This window comes from Mirounga angustirostris, unplaced genomic scaffold (genome assembly GCF_029215605.1).
Source record: "Mirounga angustirostris isolate CCGP_5_RB_7025 unplaced genomic scaffold, mMirAng1.0.hap1 SCAF_1, whole genome shotgun sequence".
Lineage (NCBI taxonomy): Eukaryota > Metazoa > Chordata > Mammalia > Carnivora > Phocidae > Mirounga > Mirounga angustirostris.
In genome coordinates this window covers 65,437,754-65,463,575 of record NW_026991709.1, presented here as the reverse complement: position 1 = coordinate 65,463,575, position 25,822 = coordinate 65,437,754, and the positions used below count along the sequence as shown (strand labels likewise).

Here is a 25,822-nt window from a genome sequence, read left to right as displayed (position 1 = left end):
ATTAATGCTAACTAGCTTCAATACCAAAACTCTATTGCTGTATGTTATATATAGCTGTTGCTATATGACCCCACTATGTTGTTATTGTCACAACTTCTTTATGTGTTTTGCCCATTACCACCATGGATTTGTAATTATGCTTTTATGTATTTGGGAAAAAAGAGGAGTTAAGAACAAAAATAAAATAATGTTGGCTTTTATATTTACCTATGTAATTACCCATTACTAGTGGTCTTTATTTACTCATATGGCTTCAAGTTACTATCTAATGTGTTTTCATTTGAGCCTGAAGAACTCCCATTAACATTTCTCATAAGGCAGATCTACTAGAAATAATTTCCTTAGCTTTTGTTTATCTGAGAATGTTTTAACTTCTCCTTCAGTTTCGAAAAATAGTTTTGCTGGATATAGAATTGTTGGTTAAAAGGTTTTTTTCTTTCAGAACTTTAAAGACATCATCCTACCATCTCTGTCTTCATGGTTTCTAATGAGAAATTAGCTTAATCTTACTGAGGATCCCTTGTACTTGACAACTTGTTTCTGTCTCACTGCTTTCAACATCTTTTCTCTGGATCTGCTCAGTCTTTGTCTTTCAACAATTTGATCATAATGTGTTTCAGTGTGGATCTTTTTGAGTTTATCCTACTCAGATTTTACTGAAATTCTTAGAGATATATGTTAATTTTTCATCAAATTGGGGAATTTTACAATCATTATTTCTTCAACTATTCTTTGTTCTTTACCTCCTCTCTTTCTGAGACAGCCATCATGTGTATTTTGTTAAGGTTTATGATGTCCCACAGGTCTCTTAGATATTATTATTTTTCATTCTATTTTTGATCTTCAGATGGAATAATTTCCATTGACCTACCTTCAAATTCATTTATTCTTTTTTCTGCCTGCTCAAATCTAAGGCTGAATCCCTCATGAGTTTTTCACTTCTGTTGTACTTTTCAGCACCAGAATTTCTATTTAATTTCTCTTTTTTTAAACAAATTTTCTTTTTATTAATACTATTTGATGAGACTTAATTTTTGTTCATGGTTTCTCTTAGCTCTTTAGGCATATTTAAGACAGTTGATTTAAAGTCTTCATAAGTAAAATGTCTTGGCTTCCTCAGGTACATTTCAATTAAATTCTTTTTTTCCCCTCTGAATGGGCCATGATTTCTTATTTCTTTATATGCCTTGTATTTTGTTGTTGTTGAAAACTGGACTTTTGATTATTAATGAGGAAACTGAAAATTAGATTCTACCCCTTCCCAAGTTCTTCTGCTGATGCTTATTGTAAGTTTTTGTTGTTTAGAAAAGTCACTATGTAAACAGTTTTTTAAAAGATTGTATTCTGCGGCTGCCTGGGTGGCTCAGTTGGTTAAGTGACTGCCTTCGGCTCAGGTCATGATCCTGGAGTCCCCGGATCGAGTCCCACATTGGGCTCCCCACTCAGTGGGGAGTCTGCTTCTCCCTCTCACCCTCTCCCCTCTCATGCTCTCTCTCACTCTCTCTCTCTCAGATAAATAAATAAAATCTTAAAAAAAAAACTGTTTAAAAGATTGTATTCTTCATTGTGTGTTGCTTCTGAAATCTCTGCTCCATTAGCTTACTGGTCAGCTAGTGATTTGACTGCAATTTCATTAAATGACTATAGTCAAACAACAATAGCAACAATAACAATAGCAACAATAATAAACCATCTCCTTGTCTTAGCAAGTTGATTCTGTGTTAGGAAACTGCTGCAATGCAAGCCAGGTTATTTCCAACTCTGCATTAGCCTTCACTTCCTGTTTGCATGGTGCCTAAAGTTCATCTAGAGGGGAAATCCTAAAATCTTCTCAGGTATTTTCTTAGCATGTGTCCAGCTGTAGGCATGCATGTGGACATTTAGATTTTGCAGTGTAAGTGGGAGCTTTACAAAGCCTTTGTTCCCTAATGTATTTTCTCATGTGGCCTATTCTTTTCAAGAGTACAAACTATCCATTGTTTGCCCCTGCTCTTATCCCCTGCCCCAGGTGAGCTGCAACTTGTACATCTGCCTTTAATTACTCAGACAAATGCCTTCCAGGAAGCCACTTTAGCCCTGGGAAAGCTCTGAGGCAGGGAAAACAAAGGTAAGCCCTTGAGCTAATCCTTCAGGGAGGCACCAACAGGTAAAAACAAAGGGCAAGTATAACTACAATTCTTTGAGAATAAGGTCTGTACTTATTACTCTTTCTGGCACCAAAAAACTATGTAAGAGGAATGCAGGCTGCTATCTTCATGGCCACCACTGAGGTGGGGAGTGGTAGACTGTAAATGGGTAAGGTAAAATACCACATATGCTCTCTTACCAAAATTCAGCACCTTTTTAAAGAAATGAGATATAATAGACATTTAACATTGTATGTTTCAGGTATACCACATATTTAGGTATTTGTACATTTTGTAAAATAATCACCAGATGTCTAGTTAACATCCATCACCATACATGGTTACAAATATTTTTTTCTTGTGGTGAGAACTTTGAAGATCTACTCTTTTAGAAACTTTCAAATATACAATACAGTATTATAAGTTATACTTACCATGCTATATATTACATCCCCATGACTTATTTATTTTATAGCAACTTCTTTTTTCATTAAGCATTCCCCTGGTTGTTACAAATTTTCTGTTAGATTCTAGAGTTCTGAAAAAAATTATTCTGTTTTTGCCAGCTTAATAATCATTTAGTGGAGAAACCAGTCCTACTCTGACATTTTCAGTAATGTAACTTCCTGATATTTTGAAGTAACTTTTTTTACTTAACTATAACACACAGCACGAATCATGAAATTATACCACAATGATAGTCAAAAAGAATATATCTGTATAATCACTCAGATTAAAAAATAGAACATCAACCAAAACACTTTCATTCTCCTTTCCAATCACTATTCCTTCATCTTCCCCAATAGTAGCCACTATTGTCTTTTAACACTCTATATCAGTTTTACTAGTTTTTGAAATCTGTAAGTGGAACCAATTATTTTGAGTCTAGTGTCTTTTAGTCAATAATATGTATTACTGTAATACATGTCATAATGTCAAATTGATTTTTGTACTGTGTGAAGCAATAGATTAAAAAATTATTGCTGTATAGAATTGCACTGTATGAATACACCACAGCATATTTATCCATTCTAGTGTTGTTAAACATTTAAGTTATTTCTATTTTGGCACTATTACATATTATGTGCCTCTGAAAATCCTTGATACCACTATTTTGGGACAATTATGTACTTTATTAAATATATATGTGGGAGTGAAATTAGTGCTTCAAAGGGTTAGTAGATGCTGCCAAAGAATTTTCAAAAGAGGCTAACTATTCCACAAAAGAGTTCTAGCTGTTGCACAACATCAGAAAAAGGTATGGACAGTCTTTTAAAAATTTTATCCATTCTGATGGGTATGTGCAATGTTATCTCATTGTGGTTTGAATTTACATTACTCCGTTGAGTAATGAACACCTTTTCACATGCTTCTATTTGGTTACTTCTTTTGTTAGGTCTGTTGGCCAATTTTTTTTTTCTATTGAGTTGACTGTCTCTTTTTCATATATTTGTCAAAATTATTTATATATATGTGATATAAGCACTTCATTGTTTACAGATGATGTAAAATCTTTTCCTGTGATTTGTATTTTCAGTGTCTTAATGGTGTCTTTTGAGGAAGAGAAGTTCTTACTTTTAATGTAATCTGATTTATAATTTTTTTCCCTTTCTGATTAGTGCTAATTATATTTTCTTTATGAAATCTTCCAAACATCAAGAAAATATTCTCCTCTATTTTCCTCCTGAAACTTTATTGTTTTCTTGAAGCATTTAAATCTATCATTTACCTGAAATAAATTTTTAGTATGAGGTGTGGTAAAAATAGATTCCATATGAATATCCAATTAACCAGAATAATTTATTTAAAAGATTTCTTCCTCACTGCTTTGCAGAGTCATGTTCATAAAGAATCAATTCTCTCTATATATGACAGATGTTTCTGGACTCTCTCTTTTATTCAGTTTTGTCAGTTTATATTTCTGCCATCAACACACCATCTTAGTCATTATAGTTTTATAATAAGCCTGAATGTCTTGTAATTTTTTTTTTTTTAGTTTTAAAATTCCAATTAGTCAACATACAGTATAATATTAGTTTCAGGTGTACAATATAGTGAATCAACACTTTCATACATCTCTAGGTGCTAATCAGAAGTGCACTCCTTAATTTCCATTATCTATTTAAAACATGCCCCCACCTACCTCCCTTCTGCTTACCATCAGTTTGCTCTCCACAGTGAAGAGTTTATTTCTTTAATTTTTAAAAAATATTTTATTTATTTGACAGAGAGTGAGAGAAAGCATGGTGGGGGGAGGGTCAGAAGGAAAAGCAGACTCCCTGTTGAGCAGGGAGCCTGATGTGGGGCTTGATCCTGGGACTCTGGGATCATGACCTGAGCTGAAGGCAGATGCTTAACCGACTGAGTCACCCAGGTGCCCCTAAGAGTCTATTTCTTGGTTTGCCCCTCTCTCTCTTTTCCCTTTGCTTGTTTTTGTTTCTTATATTGCACATATAAGTGAAATCATATGGTATTTGCCTTTCTCTGACTGACTTATTTCACTTAGCCTAATACTCTCTAGTTCCACCCATGTCATTGCAAATGGCAAGATTTCATTTTTTTTTTTATGACTGAGTAATACTCCATTGTGTGTATGTATATATATACCACATCTTCCTTATACATTCATCGGTTGATGGACATTTGGGCTGTTTCCATCATTTGGCTATTGTAGATGATAAATATCAATTAATTGCTGCTATAAACATCAATTAATTCACTTTGGATTAATATTTTTCTATTTGGATAAATACCTTGATCTGTAATTGCTAGATTGTGAGGTAGTTCTATTTTTAACTTTTTGAGAAACCTCCATACTGTTTTTCACAGTGGCTGCCCCAGTTTGCATTCCTATCAACAATGCAACAAGGTTCCCCCCCTTTCTCCACATCCTCACCAAGACCCATTGTTTCTTGTGTTGTTGATTTTAGCCATTCTGACAGGTGTGAGGTAATATCTCATTGTAGTTTTGATTTACATTTCCCTGATGATGAGTGATATTGAGCATGTTTTCATATGTCTGTTGGCCATCTGTATGTCTTCTTTGGAAAAATGACTATTCATGTCTTCTGCCCATTTTTTAATTGGATTATTTGGGTTTTTCTGGGTGTTGGGTTGTATAAGTTCTTTATGTATTTTGGATATTAGCCCTTTATCAGATACATCATTTGCAAATATCTTCTATTCCATGTTTCTTTTTAGTTTTGTTGACTGTTTCCTTCACTGTGCAGAAGCTTTTTATTTTGATGTAGTCCCAGTAGTTTATTGCCTCAGGAGAAATATCTGGAAAGAAGTTGCTATGGTCAATGTCAAAGAACTTATTGCTTGTGTTCTCTTCTAGCATTTTTATGGTTTTGGGTCTCACATTTAGGTCTTTAATCCATTTTGAGTTTATTTTTGTGAATGGTATAAGAAGGTGGTCCACTTTCATTCTTTTCCATGTAGCTATCCAGTTTTCCCAATGCCATTTGTTGAAAGAGAGTGTCTTTCCTATGGTATATTCTTTCCTCCTTTTTCAAAGATTACTTGACCATATAATTTTGGGTTTATTTATGGATTTTCTATTATTTCATTGATCTATGTATCTATTTCTGTGTCAGTACCATATAGTTTTGATTACTAAAGTTTTGTAATGTAACTTAAAGTCTGGAAATGTGATGCCTCCACCTTTGTTTTTCATTCTCAAGGTTGCTTTGGCTATTTGGGGTCTTTTGTGGTTCCATACAAATTTTAGGATTGTTTTTTCTAGCTTTGTAAAAAATGCTGGTGGTATTTTGATAGAGTGGCTTTAAATGTGTAAATTGCTTTGGGTAGTATAGACACATGAACAAAATTTTTTCTTCCAATCCATGGAATATCTTTCCATTTGTTTGTGTAATCTTCAATTTTTAATCAGTATTTTATAGTTTTTTTTAAGACTATTTATTTATTTATTTATTTGAGAGAGAAAGAAACAGCATGAGAGGGGATAGGATCAGAGGGAGAAGCAGGCTCCCCGCTGAGCCGGGAGCCCGATGTGGGACTTGATCCCAGGACTCCGGGATCATGACCTGAGCCAAAGGCAGTCGCTTAACCAACTGAGCCACCCAGGCACCCCAGTATTTTATAGTTTTAAGAATACAGGACTTTCACTGCTTTGGTTAGGTTTATTCCTAGGTATTTTATTATTTTTGGTGCAATTGTAAATGGGATTGATTCCTTACATTCTCTTTCTTTTGCTTCATTAATGGTGTATAGAAATACAATAGATCTCTATACTTTGATTTGTATCCTGGGACTTTACTGAATTTGTGTATCAGTCCTAGCAGTTTTCTGGTGGAGTCTTTTGGGTTTTCTAGATATAGTATCATGTCATCTGCAAATAGTAAAAGTTTTACTTCTTCTTGCCAATTTGGATGCCTTTTATTTTTTTTTTCTTGTCTGATTGCTGTGGCTACAACTTCTAATATTATGTTGAATAAAAGTGGTCAGAGTGGACATCCTTGTCTTGTTCCTGATCTTACGGGATAAGCTCTCAGTTTTTCCAATTGAGGATTATACTAGCTGTGGGTTTTTCATATATGGCCTTTATGATGTTGAGGTATGTTCTGTTGTCCCTACTGTGTTGAGGGTTTTTATCATGAATGGATGTTGTACTTTGTCAAACAGTTTCTGCATCTATTGAAATGATCATATGGTTCTTATACTTTCTTTTATTAATGTGATATATCACATTGATTGATTTGCAAATATTGAAACACTCTTGCATCTCAGGAATAAATCCCACTTGATTGTGGTGAACGATTTTTAAAATGTATTGTTGGTGGGGCACCTGGGTGGCTCAGTTGTTAAGCATCTGCCTTTAGCTCAGGTCATGATCCCAGGGTCCTGGGATCAAGCCCCACATCAGGCACCCTGCTTGGCGGGAAGCCTGCTTCTCCCTCTCCCACTCCCCCTGCTTGTGTTCCCTCTCTCACTGTGTCTCTCTGTCAAATAAATAAATAAAACCTTAAAATAAATAAATAAAATAAATAAATGTATTGTTGGATTCTGTTTGTTAGTATTTTGTTGAGGATTTCTGTATCTATGTACATCAGAGATATTGTTCTGTAGTTCTTTGTTGCTTTCGTGTGTGTGTGTGCATGTGTGTGTGTGTTTTTGTGTGTGTGTGGTGTCTTTACTGGTTTTGGAATGAGGTTAATGCTGGCCTCATAGAATGAATTTTGAAGTCTTCCTTCCACTTCTATTTTTTGCAATAGTTTGAGAAGAATAGGTATTAACTCTTCTTTAAGTGCCTGGTAAAATTCCCCTGTGAATCCATCTGGTCCTGGATGTTTGTTTTTGGGGGGGTTTTGATTACTGAGTCAATTTCTTTGCTGGTTATTGGTCTGTTCCAGGTTTCTATTTCTTCCTGTTTCAGTTTTGGTAGTTTATATGTATCTAGGAATTTATCCATTTATTCTAGGTTGTCTAATTTGTTGGCATATAGTTTTTCAAAATATTCTAATTATTTGTATTTCTGTGGTATTGGTTTTTATTTCTCCTCTCTCATTTGCAATTTTATTTATTTGGGTCCTTTCTCTTTTTAATGATTCTAGCTAGAGGTTTACCAATTTTATTAACTTTTTCAAAGAACCAGCTCCTGGATTCATTGATCTGTTCTATTATTTTTTAGTTTCTGCATCATTTATTTCTGTTCTAATCATTATTATTTCTTTCCTTCTGACATCTTAGGCTTCATTTGTTATTCTTTTTCTAGCTCCTTTAGGTGTTAGGTTAAGTTGTTTACTTGAGATTTTTGTTGCCTCTTGAGGTAGGACTGTATTGCTATAAACTTCTCTCCTATGGCCGCTTTGCTTTATCTCAGAAGTTTTGGACCACTGTGTTTTCATTTTCATTCATTTCCATGTATTTTTTAATTTCTTCTTTTATATCTGGTTGATCCATTCATTTAGTAGCATGTCATTTAATTTCCATGTATTTGTGGTTGTTCCAGATTTTTTCTGTGATGTCTTCTAGTTTCATAGAGTTGTGATCAGAAAAGGTGCATGGTATGACTTCAGTCTTCTTGTGTTTGTTGAGACCTGTTTTGTGGCCTAATATGTAATTTATTCTGGAGAATTTTCCATGTGCACTTGAAAAGAATGTGTGTTCTGCTGTTTTAGGAAGGAATATTCTGAATATATCTATTAAGTCTATCTGGTCAAGGGTGTCATTTAAAGCCATTGTTTTCTTATTGATTTTCTGTTTGGGTTATCTGTCCACTGACATAAGTGGGGTGTTAAAATCCCCTATTATTGTATTATTATTGATTAATTCCTTTATGTTTCTTATTGTTTTATGTACTTAGGTGCTCCCATGTTGGGTGCATAAATATTTACAACTGTTCTATATTTTTGTTGGATTGTCCCCTTTATTATTATGTAGTGTCCTTCCTTTTTTTGTCCCTTGTTACAGTACTTTGTTTTGAAGTCCAGTTTGTCTGATATATTGTATTGTTAATCTGGCTTTCTTTTGACATCCATTGGTATGACAAATGTTTCTCCATCCTCCCACGTTCAATCTGCAAGCGTCTTTAGGTCTAAAATGAGTCTCTTGTAGGAGCCACTGAGGCAACCTGGATAGAGTATTCTTAGCTGCAGATTTTTCCCATTCAGCACTTTGAATGTATTATACCACTCCCTCTGGCTTTTCAAGTGTTTGTTGAAAAGTCTGCTGTTAGCCTTATGGGTTTTCCCTTATAAGTTAATGATGTCTTTTGTCTTGCTGCTTTTAAGATTTCTTTATCACTATATTCTACAAATTTAATTATAATTTGTCTTGGTGTGGGCCTGCTTTTGTTGATTATGACGGGAGTTCTCTGTGCCTCTTGGATCTGGATGTCTGTTTCTTCCCCAGATTAGGGAACTTTTCAGCTATTATTTCTTCAAATAAATTTTCTGCTTTCTTTTTTCTCTTTTCTTCTTCTGGGACTCCTATAATACGAATGTTATTACATTTGATGGAGTCACTGAGTTCCTTCATCTATTCTCATTTTGCATAATTCTTCTCTCTCTTGTTTAGCTTCATTGCTTTCTATAATTTGTCTTCTAGGTCACTAATTTGTTCTTCTGCTTCTTCCAGCTTGCTGTTCATTGCATCAAGGTTTCTAATCTTATTTATTGCACTCTTCATCTCTGATTCTTTTTCAACTCTTTTATCTCTGTGGTAGATGTCTCACTGATGTCCTCCATTCTTTTCTCAAGACCAGTGAGTATCCTTATAATCATTGCTTTAAATTCTCCATCAGGCATGTTACTTATATTTGTTTCACTTAGATCTCTGGACATGGCCTTACCTTGTTCTTTCATTTGGGATAAATTCCTCCATCTTCTCATTTTGTCAAAGTCTCTGCTTTCCTCTGTGTGTTAGAAATGCTAGTTATCTCTCCTGCTCCTGAAAGTAATGGCTTTATGAAGAAGAGGATGTGTAATGCCCAGGGCCTGGTGCTTCAGGGAGTGCCTCCAGTGTGTGTTGCGTGCCCTGTGCTGTTGTGTTCTGGCTGCTCTATCCTTTAGGCCAGTCATCTGCAGAGGCTCTCCTTGCCTGTTGTGAGCAGTGTTTGGTCCCTTGTCTGAATGTGGTGAGTTTTAACTAGGTTTGATTTGGTCTGCTTGTGAAATGAGATCACCACCTGTTTTGGAACTGAGGCCCCACAAAACTCTCTGGTCAGGAGACATGGTGTGGGCAAGAGTTTGTGCTGGTCTTCTGGGGGGAGGGGTCCACCACACTAGAGCTGAAGTAAGTATGACTGATAGGCACAGTTCCACTGAGAAACAAGTTCGGCAGATAGTGTCTGTGCTGTGCTGCTTCCTGCAGGTGGCTCTGTGCCTATGTTGAGGGGGTAGAGGAGGGAAATGGGGCCAGCCAGCTCCTTTGTTCCTAGAGAGGTGTCTACCTAACAGGGTCATGCTCTGAGAATAGCAAATAACCTCCCCACTATGTATCCCAGGTGCCCTTCAGATTGTTGTTTCAATGCCATATGCCCCCAAGTTGTTTTCCTGCCTTCTCTCCAGGATCAGCACAGTGCCCTCTGGGCTCTATCCCAGCCACGCCCACTGACTTTTAAAACTCCAGGATTTAAGCTCCACTGGTTGTAAGAACTCATGAAATTTATTCAGCTTTTCTTGCTTTCTAAGCCAATGGCTATAGAGAGATGTTCTCCTTGTGCATTCCCCTGTGTGCTCCCCTCTCTTGCCTTTCTCTTTGACCACGACTCTCTTCCCTCCACTGCAGGCAGCACTGTTTCTCAAAGTGCAAAGACTTCCTACCTTCTTTGATGTGGCCTCTTCTTTCACTTTAGTTGTGGTTTGTTCTGTCAGTCTTCAGGTCAATTTCTGGGATATTTAGGATGATTTGATAGTTATCTAGTTCTATTTGTGGGACAAGCCATAGCCTAGGGTACTCCTACCCTGTGGCCATCTTCCTCAATCTCTCTACTAAGTTAATTTCTCACTTTGTTCTTTTTGCCATATTGTATTGTTATTGCTCTTTATCTTTCTAAACAAATTTTATAATTAGCTCATTAATTCCTTCCAAAAAAATTGCTGCTGATATTCTTTTATCAGGATTACATTAAATCTTCAGATCAAATTGGGAAAAAATTGATATCCTTACAATACTGAGTATAATTAATTATTATGGTATATCTCTCCATATAGTAAAGTGTTTTCCTACTTAAATTTGTTTCACAATTTTAATTATAGAGGTCTTACATATCTTTTGTTAGGATTACTTCTAGATTATGTGTTTTTTTTGTATCTTACTTTAAATTGAATAATTTTGTATTTTTTATTTTGTAATTGTGCTAGTATATAAAATACAGTTGAATTTTGCATATTGATGTTTCCAGTGACTTGCTACATGTTCAAATTAATTAAAATATTTGTACATTATTTTTCACTTTCCATATACATAATCATGCTGTCTCTGAGTATTAAGTTTATATCTTCCTTTTCAATCTTTATATTTTTTATTTCCATTTTTTGCCCTACTGAACTAGATAGGTCTACAAGTTTATTGTTGTATACTAGGTGTGATGGAAGGCATGCTTGTCTTATTCTCAAAAGAAGCAAAACTTTAACATTTCACCAATAAGTACAATCTTTGCTTCAGTTTTTTTTTTTTTTAAATAGAAATCCCTTTCAGACTATAGAATTTCCCCTATATTCCTAGCTTGCTAGGTGATTTTATCATGAATAGATGATGGATTTAATCATATTCTCATTTAATTATATGATCATGAGATTTTTCCAACTGATTTACTTAATGTGGTAAATTACATTGATAGGGTTTTTTTCTTTTTCTTTTTTAAAGTTAAACCAGGATTGCATTCCTGGTCTAAAGTTGACTTGATTCTGAGATATCACCCCTTTCATATATCACTAAATTTTATTGGCTAACATTTTTCTCAGTAGTCTTGCATCTATATTCATAAAAGAGATTGGCTATAAATCTCCTTTCTTGTGATGTGCTTGTTGGGTTTTGGTATAAAAAATATACTGGCCTCATAAAATAATAAAATATTCCCTCTTTCAAGAAAAAAATATTCCCTCTTTCTATTCTCTGAAAGGTTTTTCTGAAAGATTTGTAGTATTCTTTATTTTTTTATTTTTAAGTAAGCTCTATGCCCAATGTGGGGCTTGAACTCATGACCCTGAGATCAAGAGTTGCATATTCCACTGAGTGAGCCAGCTCAGTGCCCTGATAGTATTCTTTTTTAAGTATTTAGACAAATTCCCAATGAAGACATCTGGGCCCAGGGTTGTCTATGTGAAAGGTTTTTAATTTTAACTCAATTATTTTAATAGATATATGGATATTCATATTTTCTGTTTCTTCTAGAGCCAGATATGTTAAGTTGTATTTTTTTATAGTATTATCTCAAATTTTACTACTATAGAGTTGATCATAACTATCCTATTATATTTTAATTGATGGTAAACAGTAGTGAACCCTCTTTTTCATTTTTTTTAAAGATTTATTTACTTTTGAGAGAGAGAGTGCATGGGGGGGGGGTTGGAAAGGGCAGAGGGAGAAGCAGACCCCCCCCACAGAGCAGGGAGCCCGATGTGGGACTTGATCCCAGGACCCTGGGATCATGACCTGAGCCAAAGGCAGACACTTAACCGACTGAGCCACGCAGGCGCCCCTCTTTTTCATTCTTGATGTTAACTTTGTTCCTTCTGTTTTTCCTGACAATCTTACAAACTTCTCCAACTTATTTCCATAAAAAAACTCTAGCTTTTTTGATATTTGCTATTATACATTTCTTTTCTATTTCATTAATTTTTTTCCTTAACATTATTATTTTCTTCTTTATTTTGGGGAGGGTAATTTTGATATTTTTAACTCAAGGTAATTAGATCATTGAATTGTAGTCTTTCTTTTTATTAACATACAGTTATGGGTATAAGTTTACCTCTAAACATAAATTTAGATGTATCCATAAATAATGATATGTTGAATTTTCACTATCTTCCTGTTTGAGATATTTTTAAAAATTCTGTGATTTCTTCATTAACAACTAAGTTAGTTGAAGGTAAATTGCTTGATTTTGAAAGATTACTTCCTTTATATATTTTTGTCATTGATTTCTAGTTTAATTCCTCTGTGGTCAGAGAACATCCTATATAATAATTACAATTTTTTGACATTTATTGGTGCTTGTATTATGGCCCTGCATATGATCCTGACCTGAGTTGAAGTCAAGAATCTCCCTTCACTGACAGAGCCAAGACACCCCATCAACAAAAATAATGCGTTTGGAAGCAAATTTCTTTTCCTTCAGAGTCTCCAATGACAACTGAGCCTGGCTGACTTCTTGATTTCAGTCTCATGATGCCTTGAGTAGAAATCCCAATCATGCAGTGCCTAATGCCTGACCTATAGTACCCTGAGTTAATAAAAGGATGTAGTTTTCAAGTTGCTAAGTTTGTGGTGATTAGTTATGCAGCAATGGAAAACAGATAGAAGTTATCTATACCAGCATTTTAAATTATTTACGTGGTATAATTTTCCATACATTTACTTTAACATTTTTGCTATGCATATATTTAATGTGTCTCTAGTAAGCAGCTTAGAATTCGGTTTTATTTTTTATTCAAACTGACAGTCTTTGTCTTATAATTGGAGAATTCAGTCAAATTACATTTAGTGTAAATAATGATATATATGGATTAAATCTACCAACCTCACAATTATTTTCTATTTGCCTAACCCACTGTGTCTCTCTCTCTCTGTCCTTTTAAGGATTAATCACATTTAAAATTATCATTTTATTAGCTTTTGAGTATTATAATATTATACTATTATTCTGGTGGTTATCACAAATATTAAAAAATTGATCCTTAAGTAGTTGAGCCCAAATTAACTTGGTAAATTTACATCTTTCCAGACAAAACAAAAATGTTAAATATTTTATTTCCATTTTCCTCTCCCACCTTTTGTGTATTATATTTTCATTTTACATTGCAATATTATTAAAAATTACTAAACATTTTAATACTTATACCAACACATAATATTATTGTTCTTTTAAAAAGTCAATATTTATTTAAATTTATTCCTGTAATTTTCCAATGTTCTTATTTTATTTCTGCATTTTAATTATCTGGGATTGTTTTCCTTTCATCTAAAACATTCCCTTTAGTTTAGTTTTGTTTTTTAATTCATGCTGTTTAAATCATGCAGTATTTGTCCTTTTGAGATTGGCTTGTTTAACTGAGCATAATTTCCTTAAGGCTCATCCATGTTGTAACATATGACAAGATTTCTTTCTTTTTTAAAAGGCTGAATTGAATATTTTATTGTATGTAATACTTTTTTAAATATTTTTTTAAAAAGATTTTATTTATTTGACAGCACAAACAGAGGGGGAGAGAGGGAGAAGCAGGCTCCCTGCTGAGCAAGGAGCCCAATGCGGGGCTCGATCCCAGGAACCTGGGATCATGACCTGAGCCAAAGGCAGCAGCTTAACCAACTGAGGCATCCAGGCATCACTGTATGTAATACTTCTTAAAACCTATTTATCTTTTGATGGTTATTTAGGTTGCTTCCACCTCCATGCTACTGTGAATAATGATGCAATGAGCATATCTCTTTGATATTCTGTTTTCAATTCTTTTGACTATCTAGCTAGAAGTGGGGTTGCTGGACCACAAGGTAACTCTACTTTTCATTATTGAGGATACACAATACTGTTTTGGTAACAACTGTACCATTTTACATTCCATCCACCAGTGCACAGAGTTTCCAATTTCTCCTCATCTTTGTTAACACTTTTTATTTTCTGGTTTTGTTATTTTATAGTACCATCATCTTAACAGGTATAAAGTGATATTGTGGTTTTCATTTGCATTTCTCTAATGAGTAGTGATTTTGAGCATCTTTTCATATGCTTGTTAGCCATTTGTAAATCTTCTTTGGAGACATACCTATTTAAGTCTCTTGCCCATCTTTAACTGGATTTTTTTTCCTCTTGAGCTATAGGGTTCTTTATATTCTGAATATTAAAGCCTTATCAGATATATGCTTTGCAAATAACTTTTCCCATTCCATAGGTTGCCTTTCTCCTCTGTTGATTGTTTCCTTGCTTCACAGAAGTTTTTAAGTTTGAGGTAGTCTCATTTGTCTATTTTTGCTTTTGTTACCTGTGTTTTTGGTGTCACATCCAAGAAATAATTGCCAAATCCAATGTCATGAAAATTTCCCCTATGTTTTCTTTCAGGAGTTTATTATAGTTTCAGGTTTTACATTTAGGATTTTCCATTTTCAGTTGATTTTTGTATATGGTGTAAGGTAAATCCAGCTTCATTCTTTTACATGAGCAAATCCTATTTTCCTAACATCATTTGTTGGAGACACTATTCTTTCCCCACTGGATAGCCTTGGTAACTTTATCAAAGACCTGACCATATAGATGACAGTATATTTATGAATTCTGTTCCAATGGTTTATATGTCTGTTTTTATGCCAATATAATTCTGTTTGGATTACTTTTTATTATGTTTTAATTATCATGTCTTGAAACCAGGAAGTGTGAAGACTCTAGCTTTGTCTTTCTCACGATTGTTGTGGATATTGCAGTTCTCTGAGATTCGTTATTTTTAGGATTTTTTTTCTATTTCTGCAAAATACACCATAGGGATTTTGATAATGATTTAATCTGAATCTGTAGATCACTGTGGGTAGTATGAACATTTTAACAATATTGAGGCTTCCAGTCTACGAACATGAGGTATCTATCCATTAATTTGTGTCTCTAATGTCTTTCTTCAATGTTTTATGGGTTTCGTTATTAACAGTTTTGTTTATTTGGTTAAGTTTAATTCCTAAATCTTAAATTATTTTTCATTCTGTTGTAAATGAAATTGTTTTCTTAATTTCCTGTCATATTATTTATGGTCAGTGAACAGAAATGTAACTGATTTTGTGTTTTGACTGTATCCTGCAAATTTTCTGGATTCTAAGTTCTAACAGTTTGTGTATGTGTGTGTGAATGTGTGAATTCTGCATACAAGATCGTGTCTTCTACAAATAGAGATAATTTTAAATCTTCTTTTCTTGGGTGCTCTTTATTTTTCCTGTGTTTTGCTCTGGATAGATTTTCCAGTATTCTGTTGAATAGAAGTTGTGAGTGGGCATCCTTCCCCTGTTCTTGATCTTGGAGGGACAAGTTTCAGATTTTCCATCATTGAGTATGATGTTAGCTATGTACTTTTTCACATATGACCTTTATTATGGTGGGGCAATTTCCTTTTATTACTAGTTTATTGAATGTTTTTATCATAAAAGGGTGTTGGATTTTGTCAAATACATTATCAGCATTATCTGGTATGATTGTGTGCTTTTTGTCCTTCATTCTGTTAATGTGGTTTATCACAATGATTGATTTTTATATGTTGAACTATCCTTGCATCCTGGGAATAAGTTCCACTTGTTCATGATGTATAATCCTTAAATGTGCAGTTGTATTCAATTTCCTAGTATTTTGTTGAGGAGTTTTGCGTTGATATTCCTTTGGGATATTGATCTGTAGTTTTCTTTTCTGGTAGTATCTTTGTTTGATTTTCATATCAGGATAATGCTGGCCTCATAAATGAGTTTGGAAGTGTTCCCTCTTCTTCAGTTTTTCCAAAGAGTTTGAGAAGGACTGGTGTTAATTCTTCTTTAAATGTTAGGTACAATTGTTTAGAGAAGACATCTAGTCCTAAACATTTCTTTGTTGTTGCTTTTTTAAAAATTATTACTACTTATTTAGTCTCCTTCCTAGTTAATACCTGTTCAGATCTTTTAATTTCTTAATGATTCAGTCTTCATAAGTTGTATGTTTCCAGAAATTTACCCATTTCTTCTAGGTTACCCAGTTTGTTGGCATATAATTGTTCAGAATAGTCTCTTATGAACCTTTTAATTTCAGCAGCATCAATTGTAATGTTTCCTCTTTCATTTCTGGTATTTGTTGTCTTTTACCTTTTTTATTAGTCTATCTACAACTTTGTCAATTTAGTTGATCTTTTAAAAAATAACTTAGTTTTCAATATTTTTTCTATTTTCCTATTCATGATTTCAATTTTAGTTCTGCTGTAACCTTTATTATTTTCTTCTTTCTACCAATTTCAAGTTTGGTTTTTTTCTTTTTCTGATCTCTTGAGGTGTACAGTTAGATTGTTGATTCCAGATCTTTTTTTAATATAACATTTTCTACTATAAATTTCTTAGATGTTTATTTATAAACTTCTTAGCAGTGCTTTTGCTGAATCCCATGTTTTGGTATATTGTATTTTTATTTTCATGTCTCAAGATATTTTCCAATGTCCTTGTGATTTCTTTGTTGATCTGTTGATTATGGTGTTTTGACTTTGTACCCTGCAAATTTTCTGGATTCTGTTATAAGTTCTTAGTGTTGCTTAGTTTCCACATATTTGTGGATTTTCCAGTCTTCCTTTTGCTATTGACTTCTAGTTTTATTTCATTGTGGTTGTAAAAGTTGTTATAATTTCAATCTTAGTAATTTGTTAAAACTTATTTTGTGACCTAACATGTGATCTATATTGGAGAATGTTTCATGTGTAATTGAGAATAATGTATATCCTGCTGTTGCCGAATGGACCATTCTGTACATGTCTCCCAGGTCCAATTGGTCTATTGTGTTGTTTGGGTCCTCTGTTTCCTTATTGTTCTTCTGTGTGGGAGATCTATTAATTATTGAAAGTGGGGTGTTGATTGTTGGTGGGAATACAAGCTGGTACAGCCACTCTGGAAAACAGTATGGAGGTTCCTCATAAGTTAAAAATAGAGCTACCCTATGACCCAGCAATTGCACTATTGGGTATTTACTCCGAAGATACAGATGTAGTGAAAAGAAGGGGCACCTGCACCCCAGTGTTCACAGCAACAATGTCCACAATAGCCAAACTGTGGAAGGAGCCAAGATGTCCTTCAACAGATGACTGGATAAAGAAGATGTGGTACATATATACAATGGAATATTACTCAGCTATCAGAAAGGATGAATACTCACCATTTGCATTGACATGGATGGAACTGGAGGGGATTATGCTAAGTGAAATAAGTCACTCAGAGAAAGACAATTATCATATGGTTTCACTCATATGTGGAACATAAGGAATAGCATGGAGGACCATAGGAGAAGGGAGGGAAAACTGAAGGGGGAGAAATCAGAGAGGGAGCCAAACCACGAGACTTGACTCTGGCAAACAAACTGAGGGTTGCGGAAAGGAAGGTAGGTGGGGAGATGGGGTAACTGGGTGATGGGTATTAGGGAGGGCACTTGATGTGATGAGCACTGGGTATTGTATGCAGATAATGAATCATTGAACACTACATCAAAAACTGGAGATGTACTATATGTTGGCTAATTGAATTAAAAAAAAAGTGGGGTGTTGGAATCTCCTACTATTTTTGTGTTATTACCTCTTTCTCCTTTTACTTCTGTCAATGTTTGCTTTATATATTTGGGTGCTCTGGTGCTAGGTACGTATATATTTATGATTTTTATTTCTTTCTGGTGAATTGGTCATTTTATCATTATATAATGTACTTCTTTGTCTCTTATGACAATTTTTGATTAAAGTATATTTTTTCCTACATAAGTATGGTCATTCCTGCTCTCTTTTGGATAGCATTTGCACAGAATATATTTGTTCATCCTTTCACTTTCAGCCTATTTTTGTCCTTATACCTGAAGTGAATTTCTGTAGACAGCATACAGTTGGATCCTTTTTGTTTTTAATACATGTAACCACTTGATTTGGGAATTAATCCATTTATATTTAAAGAAATTACTGACAAGGAAGGATTTACTATTGCCATTTAAAAATTATTTTCTTTCTATCTTGTATTTATTTTGTCCCACATTTTCTCTCTTCCTGCCTTCCTTTGTGTTTCACTGACTTTTTATAGTGACATGTTTTGATTCTGTTCTCATTTCCTTTTGTGCATATTCTGTAGGCATTTTCTTTGTGATTACCGTGTGTATTATATAAGAGATTTTATAGTTATAAGCATCTATTTTAAAGTGATACCAAGTTAACTTCATTTGCATTAAAAAACTAGTCCTTTACAGCTCCCCCTTCACTTTGTTACCAATGTCACAAATTACATCTTTTTATATTTTATAAATGTTAATATAGTTTATTTTATATAGTTTATATAGTTTATTTTTTCATCATATACAGTTTATAGTTTATATAGTTTAGGTTATATAGTTTTTTATAGTTTATATAGTTTTATATATTTTATATTTTTCATCATAATGTACTCTTTAATCCCCATACCCTATGTCACCCATCCCCCCCATCCCTCTGGTAATGATTAGTTTGTTCTCTGTAGTTAAGAGTCTGTTTCTTGGGAGGCACCTGGGTGGCTCAGTCAGTTAAGCGGCTGCCTTCGGCTCAGGTCATGATCCTGGGGTCCTGGGATTGAATACCGCATCTGGCTCCTTGCTCAGCAGGAAGCCTGCTTCTCCCTCTGCCTCTGTCTGCCGCTCCCCCTGCTTATGCTCTCTCTCTCACTATCTCTGTCTCTGTGTCAAATAAAAATAAATAAAATCTTTAAAAAAAAAAAAGTCTGTTTCTTGGTTTGTCTTTTTTTTCTTTGCTAGTTTTTTTTTCTTAAATTCCACATATGAATGAACTCATATGGTATTTGTCCTTCTCTTATTTCACTTAGCATTATACTCTCTAACTCTATCCATGTTGTTGCAAATGGCAAGATTTCATTATCATTTATGGCTGAGTAATACTCCCTTGTGTGTATATATATATATATATTACATCTTCTCTATTCATTCATCTATCAATGAACACTTCAGTTGCTTCCATAGTTTGGCTATTGTAAATAATGCTGCAGAAAACATACAGGTGCATGTATCCCTTCAATTAATGTTTTTGTTTTGGGGGGGTAAATACCCAGTAGTGCAATTACTGGATAATAGGTAGTTCTATAATTAATATTTTTGAGAAACCTCCATACTGTTTTCCAGAGTGGCTTCACCAGTTAGCCTTCCCATCAATAATGCATGAGGGTTCCTTTTTCTCCACATCCTCAGCAACACTTTTTTTCTTGTGTTGTTGATTTTGGCCATTCTGACAGGTGTGAGGTGATTTCTCTTTATAGTTTTGATTTGTATTTCCCTGATGATGAGTGATGTTCACCATCTGCATGTCTTCTTTGAAGAAATGTCTGTTCATGTCTTCAGCCCATTTTTCAATTGGATTGTTTTGGGGGTATTGAGTTTTATGATTTCTTTATATATTTTGGATCTTAACCTTTTATCAGATATGTCTCTTGCAAATATCTTCTCCCATTCTATAAGTTGCCTTTTTTGTTTTATTGTTTCCTTCACTGTGCAGAAGCTTTTTATGTTGATATAGTCCCAATAGTTTATTTTTTATTTTGTTTCCCTTGTCTCAGGAGACATATCTAGAAAAATTTGCTATGGCTGATATCAGAGAGATTACTGCCTGTGCTCTCTTCAAGGATTTTTATGGTTTTAGGTCTCACATGTAGGTATTTAATCTATTTTGAGTTTATTTTTGTGAATGGTGAAAAAAGTGGTCAAGTTTCATTCTTTTGCATGTGGATGTCTAGTTTTCCCAATACCATTTGTTGAAGAGACTGTCTTTTTCCCTTTGTATATTCATTCCTCCTTTGTTGAAGATTAATTGACCAAATAGTTGTGGGTTTATTTCTTTTTTTGTTGTTGTTCTATTCCATTGATCTATATGTCTGTTTTTATGCCAGTATCATACTGTTTTAATTACTATCACTTTGTAATGTGACTTGAAATTTGGAATTGTGATACTTCCATTTGTTTTTCTTTTTCAAGATTGCTTTGGATATTCAAAGTCTTTTTCATTCCATACAAATTTTAGGATTGTTTGTTCTAACTCTGTGAAAAATGATGTTGGTATTTCAATAGGGATTGCATTAAATCTGCAAATTGCTTTAGGTAGTATAGGCGTTTTTTGTTTTTTGTTTTTTGGGTTTTTTTAAAGATTTTATTTATTTGAGAGAGAATGAGAGACAGAGAGCATGAGAGGGAGGAGCTTCAGAGGGAGAAGCAGACTCCCTGCCGAGCAGAGAGCCTGATGCGGGACTCGATCCAGGGACTCCAGGATCATGACCTGAGCGAAGGCAGTTGCTTAACCAACTGAGCCACCCAGGCGCCCCCCCCTTTTTTTTTTTTTTTAAGATTTTATTTATTATTTGACAGAGAATGAGAGAGAGAGAGCACATGAGAGGGGGGAGGGTCAGAGGGAGAAGCAGACTCCCCGCCGAGCAGGGAGCCCGATGCGGGACTCGATCCCGGTACTCCGGGATCATGACCTGAGCCGAAGGCAGTCGCTCAACCGACTGAGCCACCCAGGCGCCCTGCAGTATAGGCGTTTTAACAATATTTGCTCTTCCAATCCATGAGCAGAGAATGTCCTTCCATTTCTCTGTGTCATCTTGAATTTATTTCATCAGTGTTTTAAACTTTTCAGAATATAGGTCTTTCACCTCTTTGGCTAAGTTTATTCCTAGATATTTTGTTGTTTTTGATGCAATTATATATGGGATTGTTTTCTTAATTTCACTTTCTGCTGTTTCGTCATTAGTGTATAGGAATGCAACAGATTTCTGTACATTGATACTGTATCCTGACTTTGCTGAATTCGTTTATTAGTTCTAGTAGTTTCTGGGTGGAGTCTTTTGGGTTTTCTCTCTATAGTATCATGGCATCCGTTAATAGTGAGTTTTACTCCTTCCTTACCAATTTGGATGCCTTTTATTTCTTGATGTTGTCTAATTTCTGTGGCTAGGACTTCCAGTACTATACTTAATAAAAGTGGTTAGAGTGGACATCCTTGTTTTGTTCCTGATCTTAGGGGGAAAGCTCTCAGTTTTCTACCATTGACTATGATGTCAGGAATGAGTTTTTCATATAAGGCCTTTATTATGTTGAGGTTTGTTTCCTCTAGACCTACTTTGCAGAGGGTTTTTATCATTAATAGATGTTGTACTTTGTCAAATGCTTTTTCTGCATCTATTTAAATGATACGGTTTTAATCCTTTCTCTTACTGATGCAGTTTTATATAGTTTTTAAAAAATCCTTTATCTTCTAAATTCTAAACCTGAATTTAAAGTTATTTATATACTACTACTATATATACCATTATATACTGTGTTATAGGATTTTGGTTTTGTCTATATATTTTCTTATGCTTTATTTTGCTGTCTAGTTTTCATTCATTTTGACTTGAAGGACTCCCTTTAGCAGTTCTAGTAAGGCAGGTATATTGGTGATAAACATACTCATTTTTTATCTTGGCAGGTCTTTATTTCTCCATCATTCTTGAAGTAGTTTTCCAGATCTAGTATTCAAGGCTGCTTTTTTTTCTTCTTCTTCTTCTTGCACTTTGAATATATCAACCCACATTCTTCTACAAAATGTTTCTACTGAGAAATCCACTGATAATCTTATGGGAGTTTCCATATACATGATGAGTAACTTTTCTGTTGCTGCTTTCAAGATTATTTCTTTGTGTTTGGCCATTTGATTATGATATATCTCAATATGGGTCTCTTTGGGTTCACCTTCATTGGAATATTTGGAGGTTCTTGAATGTATATGTTCATTTACTTACTCAAATTTGGGAAGTTTTCAGCCCTATTTTCTCTCTCTTCTCTTTCTGAGACTTCCATAATGCTTATATTGGTCTGCTTAATGGTATTCTATAAATCCTTTAGGCATTCTTTTTGTTCTTCTGGCTTGATAATTTTCATATTACCTATCTTCAAGTTTGCTGATTCTTTCTACTGATTGTCTTCCGTTGATCCCTCCTTCTAATAAAATTTTTCAATTCAGCATTTTCCTCCAAAATATCTTTTTGGTTCTTTTTTGTAGTTGCTCTTTATTGATATTCTGATTTCATTCATTCATCATTTTCCTGATTTTATTTAGTTGTCTGTATACTCTTATAGTGCATTAAGCCTCTTTAAGACAATTGTTTTGAACTGTCAGATAATTCACAGATATCCATTTCTTTAGGGTCAGTTTTTGAAGGTGTTTTTAATTCCTCAATTGGGCCATATTTCACTGTTTCTTTGTGTTTCTTGTTATATCTTGTTTTGAATTTAGCATTACAGCCTTGTCTTATGAACTGGCTTTGTATAGGGGAAGACCTTCACCAATCAGTCCAGGTAGAGATCATGGGGGCTTCTCAAACCTTTAAGGAGGATGTGTCTTTTTTGGGCTTGTGTGTATAATTTCCTAATTAGAGAGGTTTCTGGTTTATCAGTGGCTTGTCTTCTGCTCCCTCTACTGTCTGCCGGCAGCACGGCAAGTTTTTGGTGCTTCAACAAACCACTGAGCTCTTTTGTTCTCTGCCCTCAGGCGTCCATGTTTCCATCAGTACTTTAGATTCTGTCTTACCTGAGTCAGTCTCTTGGGGATCCCCCTGAAAAGGAGGAACACTGAATGTACATTCTGCTTTTCTATTTCCCTCTCATGAAAGAAGATGCAAGTTGGGCTTTCCACCTGAATATGAGCTGTGACAATTTGGGGGAGGAGATGACACAATTGAAATGAAATGAGATGGCTGTGGCTATTCTGGACTTTCAGCTTGCCTGGGATACTATGATTTCCTAAATAATTTCTGGGGTTTTCATGAAGGTTTTTTGGAACATATCCTGTTGTTACATATGGGCTACCTATTCTGACATCTTGCTGATGTCACTCTCCATTGATTATTTTATGGAGTATTTTCCCATTGTTTTTCTCCTAATCTAACTATACTGTTATGTTTGAAGTAAGTATATTGAAATAGCATATAGTTAGGTCATGTTTTTAATCCACTCTGCCAATTTGTGCATTTGAAGTGGTGTATTTAGACTGTTTATATATTTTTTATTTTATTATGTTAACCACCATACATTACATCATTAATTTTTGATGTAGTGTTCCATGATTCATTGTTTGCACATAACACCCAGTGCTCCATTCCATACATGACCTCTTTAATACCCATCACCAGGCTAACCCACCCTCCCACCCCCCTCCCCTCTAGAATGCTGTTTGTTTCTCAGAGTCCATAGTCTCTCATGGTTTGTCTCCCCCTCCGATTTATATTTAATGGAATCATTGATATTGTTAGGGCTTCTTTCCCCCCCTCACACACACACTCTTTTCCCCTGCATTTTTATGGATTTCTTCAATTATTTAATACATCCTTATGATGTGTCAATAATGTTTTTTAGTGTATCTTTTTGTATATTTTTTAATGGTTGCTTTACTTGTCACAGGCTTCTTGTGTCATCATTACTACTATTTTGAGGTAACTATAAAAACCTTGCTCCCTTTACCTCACTTTATCCTCTCTCATTTGTAATTGACTTAAATATTTCCTCTAGGATATTTTTGTCAGGTATAGGATTCTGGATTGCCAGTTGTTTTATTTCAGCATTTGAAACAGATCAGATTTTCTTCTGGCATCCATGGTTTCTGATGAGAAATCCACTGTCATCCAATTGGTTTTGCACTATTTGTACTGCATCATTTGTCTTGTTGCTTTCATGATTTTTTACTTGGTGTTTAGTGTTCAGAAGTTTGACTATGATGTGTCTTGTAGATTACCTGTTCATTCAGCTTCTGGAATCTATAGGATTAGACATGTCTATTGCCAAATTTAGGAAGTTTTCAGCTATTATTTTTTATGTAATTTTTCAGCCTTGTTATCTTTCTTCTTTCCTTCCTCACTGGACTTGCAGTGACCCAAGAAGAGGGAAATGTGTGGCTCCTCATTACTGCTGGGTGGTGTTTGGAATTATGGTTCCCCACATGATCTCCTCTAAAACTATAGGTGATGGGTTTCATTACCAACCAGCAGGGTTAAAAGTTCCCTATTCAGCTTTTGCTCAATGTCAGAAACTGATGCTCTCCACTTAGCCTCTGCTGGAGTGGGTTGTTGTGGGCCATAGATTTTTCTGTGGTGGTTAGAGAGATTATTTTCTAACAGTTTTCTATCTTGATAGGTCCCCTTATATCATCCTTTGGCTAGAGAGTGCTAGCTTTTGTTGGGCTTTTTTTATTGTTTTATCTGTGCCCATTGGCAGTTCCAAGTTGCCAGCTACTTCAGCTCCAAGTCTGGGATATATGAAGTAAAAAGAAAACCTAACAAACTCACTATCATGTCATTTCTTGGGTGTTGGGGGGCCCTAGACAGCTTCACTTCTCTCCACCTTTTCCACTCATCTTATGTTTGTTTAATATATAATACCCAGGGCTTTGAGTAGTACTTAGTGGAAAAAATAGGAAAAAGTATCTGTTCTATATCTCATAAGAGGAGCTCTTTATAATCTTTTAAATATCTTTATCTGTTGTTATGTCTCTATTTTCATTCTTAATATTAGAGCATGAAGTCAGTTGCTATAGGAAGTAGTGATATTTCTGGTACTGCCTAGAGCACAATTATAGGAAAGGGTAAAAATTCAATAAAATATTTTGTTGATGAATTGATGAAGTCATAAATCACATCCCACTTACCCAGTAATAATAATTTCTGGATATGTTTGTGTTCCAAGGTTCCAAGCTCCTCCACTGATTGGCCACTCCTAAATAGATTATTCAGGAAGAATTTATGAGTTTTATTTTTTAAATTTAAATAACAAACATTTTAAATGAAAACATTTTAAAATAATAGCAAAAAATTCACTTAAAGGCAATAGCTGTAAAGTAACAAAGGATGAAGTGTGCAGCTATCTTTTAATTCTTTCATTGAACAAACAATTCCAAATGCACAATTCCATCTCCTTTAAAAATATAAATTTTAACAAATATTACCATTTACATAAAAAGTACTTTAAAAGTATTTTAATCATACAAATACAGTGTTGCTACATTTGCCGCATAGTCTGTGTACCACCAAACTATCATAGTTCTGTTTAACACAGAATACTACGTAAATTGTGCCCCCTTGAGTTGTCCATTCCAACAGCCTTGTGCAAATAGAAATCATAAAGAGGGAGTCTATTACTATTGTAAGTATTTGAATCCTGTAGTTAAATACAACAAAATGGAATTTAGAAAGTTGTTTAACAAATGACTGTTGTGTCTTGTTAACCACTGAATAACAATTAACTGAAAAGAGTTGACTCTTGGATTTTGTAAAAC

General features: G+C 34.4%; 1 protein-coding gene across 1 annotated transcript in view; it reads right to left on the bottom strand.

The window, feature by feature from the left end:
* Window positions 1–25,822, bottom strand: part of STXBP5L (syntaxin binding protein 5L) — a 429,885-nt gene that overhangs the window by 134,417 nt on the left and 269,646 nt on the right. Inside the window, exon 14 of the mRNA XM_045902962.2 lies at window positions 25,196–25,263. Coding sequence (XP_045758918.1) covers window positions 25,196–25,263 — 68 coding nt within the window. The remainder of the gene's footprint in view (window positions 1–25,195; window positions 25,264–25,822) is intronic.